Consider the following 7,684-nt stretch of genomic DNA (forward strand, 5'->3'; position numbering starts at 1 on the left):
AGAAGGTGCTTGGTGTAGTCACCATTTCCGTTTCACTTCTCACTTCTCCCAGGCTGCTACAAGAGGCTGGAAAACTCTCCAGGGCATGTAACCTGAGCCAAAAGCAAATATGAAAGAATTTGTTCTAAAGATAGAAATAATAAAAAAAAAAAAAAAAAAAAAAAAGGCCCATCTTCCTTGAACTCTCCTTAATGACAGCGAGATGCTTCTTTTCTTGCCCAGCAGAAGCTGGCTGCTGCTCCTGCCGTGCCTCGTGTCAGCTGGGGGAACAGATGGCTCAATGGTTCATTTCAAACTGTTCGCCCAGCCAAACAGCACAAATTGCATTAATTGCCTCGCAGTGTGAGCGAGGAGCTGAACACGCTGCACGTCCTCGCTGCGCGGCACTGGGAGGAGCAGCCGGGAGCTCCACTGCCTATGGGAGGAGTGGGAGCAGAGGGAGCCCGTTGCAAGGAACCGCTGAGCAGAGCACTCTGCTGGCAACGAGAGATCCCAAATTGCTGACTTGAGCTTCAGCTTTTTAGCCATTAAACCTGTCTCCTAAGCACAGCACCCCTTGCTGAACCAGGGCTTCCTAGCACGAGAACACAGGCCGTGATGAACCTGCTGCCAAACCGCGGGCTGGGAGCAACAAGACGTGATCGTGGCCCTTCTTGTCCCTGCCCACGAGGAGGGCAGACACATCTCAGACGGATCGGATGCACTTGGCAGCTCATCTGCAACCTGCCCCCTTGCTCAGCACCTTCCTGCAGCAAAGGCCACCCCAGGGACACCCTTGTTTGAGGCTGCTCCACAGCCCATCTCCTCCAACAAGTCTCTGCATGCAGAGAGCCGCAAGCAGGGGCCGTGCTGCAGGAGGGCTTGGCTGCTGCCTCTTGGACTTGTTCTGCAGGAACCAAAAAACAGAACACACTCTGACACAGCCAGAGAGTTTGCAAGGATCCAACTGTTTCCACACACTAGGAGACTTTTTATACATTCAGTTTACTGGTACATGTGTGTGTGTGAAAAGCTGCAGCATTCACATAGGATATGAGTCCAGGTTAAGAGCTCTCCTTTAGCTCCGAGTGCTCTAAACCTTGCCTAATAACATGATTTACTAGACGCTCCATATTTTGTTGGAAGTCCTGACACTTTCCTGTCACTTGGGAAACGAAGGTGTTGGCATCCTGCCCACCGAGTACATTTGTTCTCAATTATAACGCTTCTTTCAACTAAAGAGACAAGAGTTGGCAACTTACCACGTAAGGCCGGAGGTTGGAGGAGACAGCTTTCATCTTCACTTGTTCCCTGCTGCTTCTCTCTAACCTATTGGATATATTTTAACTACTTCAGTAAAATATTAGACTGTGAAAACACTAACCTTCGTCTGCAAGAACAGGCTGCCGAGATTCCTGTTGCAAAATATTCGAGCAAGTCCTGCTTCTCTTTCCTCTCTGCCACCGTACAGCGAACACCACCACCGTGCATCTGCCACGTGGGGTAAACCATGTGCACCACATTTCTTTGCACGTTGCAAAACTCTGCTTGATCCCCTCTCCCGCAGGGGGGACCAGCGAGAAGACAAGGGGGAAAGGGAAAGCAGGAGCAGCCCCAGCAGCTGGGCGCATCCCGGCACAGAGCGCATGTCGGCAGCGCCTGCCTGACACGGGGCACGTTCAGCTCCAGCCCAGCTCGGGGGCGTCTCTGGGCACCCTCCTTTGGCAGCTCGTTTGATGTCACATCCCGATCCTACAGTTTTCCAGAGGCCAGCGCGTCTCCATCGTGCTCTCCTGAGATGTCAGCAGGAGGAAAGCATGTCCAGCTGCATCCGACTGGGAAGGGAATTGCTCACTTGGCCTCATGCAAAGCTGCAAAGTTTTGGAAAAAGAAAAAAAAAAAAAAAAAAAAGTACTTCATTCCATTCTCTACATACTACATATTCTGCATCTCTTAAAAGAGAGAACAGAAAACAAAACAAAACAAAACAAAAACCACAGCTTTTTCACAGTGGGAAAACTGACATTGGCAACTTGTACCTTGCAGCTTAGGTCAAGGAGCTTTGCTCCCTTTCTGCCTATGCCAACAACTGCTTCTCCACCGCCAGAAACACCACGTTCCCCAGCACTTGCAGTGCTGCTGTTAACCGCAGACCTCTTTCAGCAACTAGAATAGTGACTTTCCTAGAATATTTTCCCACTAGAAGCAGTTTGTGCAGCATGTTTTGGTACTCAGATTGGAGCTCCCTCATTGGGACATACCTCTTTGGAAACAAGCTCTTGATGTGCTACGATATGTTCTTCTTGCCAGCAATGATGGACAACACCGCGTAGCTCCCACCTAGCTCATTCCCATTTCCCAAGAGCAGATCCCACCACACACCCACACACACACACACAGCATCTTCCCCAGCCTGCGGGCGCTCCGACTGCTCCTGCAGCACAAGGACCAGCCAGGAGCGATGCCTCCTTCCTTGGCATTGCAGCAAACAGGAAAGCTGTGAAGGGAAATGAGTGAAAGGAAAGCTGTCAGCTCATATGGGGAAATAATTCAGGTACCAATTTATTCCTTTTGGGCTTCTTCCTTTTCCAGCTGCCTTCTACCAGTCTCCACTCACAACATCAATGATGGAGATGAGAACTAGCCCACAAGGCAATCTGAAGGAAACAGGCTCTGGAGTGTCCACAACTAGAATACGCAGAAGGAAATTTAAATTACAATTTAGGACGCAGAGATAGTCAGAAGAGGAGTTAACACTAAAACAACCTACTCCTAACCCTTTGCTGCAATGATCAGCTGTGATACTTCCAGCCTCACCTGGTGCTTTGGTTCTTTAGAAGCCTTTGAAGAAAGAACTTCTCAAAAGCCTTGTAAAATTACAGATGAAATTTATTAACTGGTTCCTAATTATCCATTTTAAGCCTGGGCTCATGACTTGATACCAAACTGATTCAGCTTTTCCTGCTTTATTAAAAAAAAATGCACGGTTGGAGCTAAATATTCATTCTTTTCTAACCTATTAATTAAATGGCAAGCAAATCTTTAAGCCTGACACCCAAGACAAGGAGGTAACACAGAGATTACTGCCTAATACCCAGTAATAATAAGGTACTGGCAACAGTTTTTCAATTAGGGCCCCTGCTACCCAATTCTCCTTTTACAGAGCATAAAAGAGAGACTAATAATAGACTAATAGACGTTACAACACACTGGTAATAATCCAGCTTGACGAATTCAGCAACACCTCTCTAGATGTGACACGCCATTACCAGGGGCGAGGGTTTGACCCAGGAACGGTAACGTCACACGGAGAGGGCCCGACGGCAGCGCGGTTGTGCTGCTTTAGCTGAAAGGCTAACCCCAAACTCCTGCTTTGGTTGCAGTGACATCATCATGCTGTCAGCTGCTCCAAGGTTACTTATTTTTGGCCCGGGCGTTGTTTCCCTGTGTCTTACCTTGATCTCTCATCATGTCCTTTATTGAAGGCTTCTGAATCTCTTACGTAACTAAATATTTATTTCTCGACTACCACGCATGCTGTGATCATTTTAATACCTCCCTTTCGGAGAGCTGGTTCACAGCAGCTGCTCGCACCCGATAGATGTGCATCCTTGTGGGAGCTGGTGGCTCCAGTGAGCAACTTGAACAAACCTTGAAGGAGTCCTCCTCCTGCTCCTGGCCAAGGCCTCCCTGTTGAGGGCCTTCTTCATGGCTGGTGCTGCCCGGAGTCATCCTCCTCGTGGCCAAGGCCTCCCTGTTGTGGGTCTTGGGGCAGCACCGGGGTGTTGGGGTAGCAGTGGCAGCGGCCCCACTCGCACAGTTCAGGGCTGCTGAAGAGCAACCACCATCCCGTATTTCCCCTCGGGCCTCTCCCGCTTCACCAACTCTTCTTTGTGAAGATGACAAGATTTTTGCTTTATTTTTGACTCAAGACTCAAGCTAAGGGCCTTTATCTGATTTGTAATGGCAGCAAGGGAGTTTTCAACAAGACCAAATCCTATATCCAGCTCATGGCACAGTCCCGCTATCAAGAGGGCCAAAAACTTACAGTCCAGACTCAGGCACAACCCTCTTGCTGCCTCCTCAGTCAGTGGCTGTGCTGCACCCTGTTATCTCCCTCAGCAGCTCCACTTCAGCTTTTCCAGAGGTCAGCCACTATTCATCTGTGCTAAGTACATCCGGTGTGGGAAGCCAAATCCTTAATCCTATTTTGTGTGTCTGCTTTTATACGCACACCACAGCTCTCCCCCACCAAGCCTTTGCTTGATACAAGAAAATCCTCGGCTGCTGTCTCTGCTCTGTGTCAGAGGTTCAAAAGAGAACTGTACCCTGGCTGGCTTAAATTCTTGCATGTATAGCAGAGGGCCTTAAAACTAACACACACCATCACTACTTAAGGCAGAAAGCAGGGAACTACGTGAATTTGCACAGCCACTAAGCCGTTTGAGGTCTGCAATTATGATACAAGCTCACACTCCCTCAAAAATATAGGAATTAGTTAGGATTCTAAAAAATGGCTTAGGTGCTTGTGCATTTACTTGAGGGGTTTATTCCCCTTTGACATGTTTTCCTCCAGCCCCTCCTAGATGAGAATCTCCTCACAGTTGATCCCAGTGTGGATTCTTCCCTCCTGCATTCGGGCTCACATGGGCCTTAAGAGCCTCCTCTGCAGGACCGTCTGCCAACAGTTCCAGCACGTGCTTACAGAAATGACTCCTGGCTCCTTTTAAACGACACTCAGCTCTTAAGAGGATATAAAAAGAAAGAAGAGACAGCACAATGACACTTCTATACTTTACACAAGCAAAGATTAAGGGCAGCATATATACATATTAAAAGAATAAAATAAACACACACAAGAGTTTGGGGAAGTGACAGGTATTTGCAACTACATCACAGTTCCACAGCACTGCTTTGATAATGCTGAGGTGAGGTTAGTATCTGCCCTTCCACTTGTCACACTTAAATCATTTTCCAACCCCTCTGAACAAATATGTATTTTGTGTTATATATATGTGCATGTTGTATGTATATATGTGTATAAAATATATAAATACCACATATGTATCTCTACTGAAACCGACCCATTAGTGGGACTGCAATAAGTATTTTAAATAGCAGGCAGATGTATTTAGGTTGCTCAGGAAAAATGCCAAACCAGTTGCCACCCGAGCACGTTCATCGGTCGAGCCGAGGCAAATGGCTCGACATCATTCATCAGGATGTGGGGGCTGCTGAGGCTTCACCTGCACCTCCCTTACTGAGGCACTGCTTATTGTGCAAGGGGTAAATTCTTCCCCGGATTAAAAGGGAAAAGTGCCTTTGATGAAAGGAGGCAAGTTTACTATACCTGAAAAGAGGAAGAATCAAATCAAAAGGCATCTTAACACCACCAATCTTCACCGAACAGTGAGTTTAAACACAAAAGTCAGTGGAGAGGAATTTTGAATTGATTTTGTTTACACACAGAAGAAACTGGCCATCTACTGCTTTTTTGAATAGTATCTTCCCTTTTCATGTTGGACTAGAATAAATTTTAATACTATAAAGAAGCATTTCAACAAGATAATTAGTAAAAGAAATAGAAAATGAACACTTTGTTAAAAAGCAGCATCAAAAAGTATCTTATCCAGATGCAAGGCAGCAAAATCCAGGTCCACCCAGGCTCTAGATTGCAAAGTTGTTTATTCATTTTCTCCTGTAATGAAGAGGTGCACATTTTTTTTGGACTGTAGCATTTGAGCTGTGCGATCTATGCCAACAACAGCAGCCAATTTCTGAGCATCATACTTGGAATAGAGGACAGTACAGGTCCAAGTGGCATCCACTCCACTGTCTGTAGCCTTCATCATATTACAAATCTCACTGTAGAAGTGGGGATAGGTTGGTAACTCGTAGAAAATGAGGTTCTTAATGCCTTTTATTGTGTACCTGCAGTAGGAAAGAAACAAATCACATTGGCCTGCAAATTTCCACAAAACGTGTAAGTTAGAACAGTCAATCCTATCTCAGTTCTCCTGATTTCCATCATTTTCAGTGCACATTAGTGTCATTAGCTCTGCTTGACAAACTCTGCATTGTGCACAGAAGACTAGTTCGTCACAGATGGAGTATTAAGAGCCCTAAGGCTGCCAGGCATTGTGACTCTCTGAAGTACAGAGTACCATGAGTTTCTACAGAACTCAGGTTCTTTGGCTTGAACTATAAGACAGCAAAGCCTGGTCAGGTTGAGGCTTCTAGAACAGTTCATATTTGACAAAAGAAAATATCTACTAACAGGAAAAAGAGTTCTATTAGAAATTTCCATAACAGCTCCAGTCAGGCTGTAGCAAACTTTCCAAGTTGTGCTGGCTGTCCACATCACATTATGGAACTAACTCCATGCTGTTTTTGAGACATTATGTAATATTCTGGTGCAAACACTAATTAAAGGCACAGTGAATCCCAGTTTGCAGCTCTCCTGACACCAGTGGAACTTGGCAGCGCTAAAATTCCTGAGTAAAGCCCTATTCATATCAAAACATTAGAAGTTCTGCAAGAGACTGCAGGCAATGTTAAAAAATCCCACATTATCTGAAAAGCTCTTAGTTTGGTTAAAGTCTCCAGACAGTTAGCTGTTCCAGAAAGCAATATAGCAATATCTATGTGATCTATGCCTAATGTCAGGCTCTACCTCCAAAACACACGCATGTCAAAGGAAAAGCCAGCCCACAGTTCACCTTTTGTAAAAGTGGAAGCGCTCAGTGAGCAGTAAGAACTGCTTTTCTCCTTTGAGGAAGAAACGCCTGGCTCTGCAGATGCCACCTTTTTTAGTGTATTCACAAATGTGGACAAAATTCAGCTCCTCTTTCTTGAAGTAATTTCGAAGACGCACATAGTCAAAATATGATGGAACATAGATGAGTGTGTGCGACATGATGGCGTCACGGTACTCAGGCAAAACTTTGTCAATGAAGAACTGGAACCTGAGAAGAGAACACAAAAATGTCTTAGCCAGAATGAACACTCACCTTCCATATACCGATAGGGTCTCACAGAGAAATATCAGACACACAAGATCACTGAGAATTCCCGTACTAGATTTTGCTGCTTTTACTTCTTACGGTTTCTACACTTGTACAAGATGAAAAGCAAAGGTTACATTGGTACTATGAAGATATGGCAGCCTGGTATTTCCTTCACAGAATCACAGACTGGGAGAGGTTGGAAGGGACGCCTAGAGATGATCTAGTCCACCCTCCCTGCTCACGCAGGGACACCTAGAGCTTTCTGTGGGCTTTATTCTCCAGTGCCTTTGGCATGAAGTCAGTACTCTCCAGCAGGGCCTAATTCACACCCAAAGGCTATCGAGGGCACACTTCTGTTGTGAATGCACTTTGGCCCTGTACCCTGCAGCAGCAGCACGCTCTGCTAGCTGAGCACATCTACATTTGCAGTCACTGAGGCACAGCAGAAGAGCCCACAAAGCACAGTACCTTCTATCTATTACTGAAGTTAAGCTCTCAACTTCCAGCCTCCGGAACACATGAGGAAGCTGCACCACAACCTGGCTGATGGAGCCGATCTGCGGTATGTTCCGGACGGCTACCTGCAAGATTAAAGAAAGACACTTAGGGAAGCAGTAAACGATGCTTTGAAAGTCACTCTGAGCACTTTCTGCTAGTGATTCATCTTCAGGCAATACTGCCTTTTTTTTTTTTTTTTT

At 45.9% G+C, this 7,684-nt stretch overlaps 1 protein-coding gene across 1 annotated transcript; it reads right to left on the reverse strand.

Moving 5' to 3' along the window:
- Positions 1–5,025: 5,025 nt before the first annotated feature.
- Positions 5,026–7,567, reverse strand: UTP25 (UTP25, small subunit processor component; the record flags this gene model as incomplete). Its single annotated transcript, XM_026048402.1, has 3 exons — positions 5,026–5,910; positions 6,699–6,944; positions 7,455–7,567. Coding segments are annotated over 3 exons (606 nt in total), but the record flags the coding sequence as incomplete, so codon positions are not given.
- Positions 7,568–7,684: the final 117 nt, after the last annotated feature.

The sequence above is a fragment of the Nothoprocta perdicaria genome, unplaced genomic scaffold (genome assembly GCF_003342845.1).
Source record: "Nothoprocta perdicaria isolate Ctin4 unplaced genomic scaffold, notPer1 scaffold_54, whole genome shotgun sequence".
NCBI classification, from domain to species: Eukaryota; Metazoa; Chordata; class Aves; order Tinamiformes; family Tinamidae; genus Nothoprocta; species Nothoprocta perdicaria.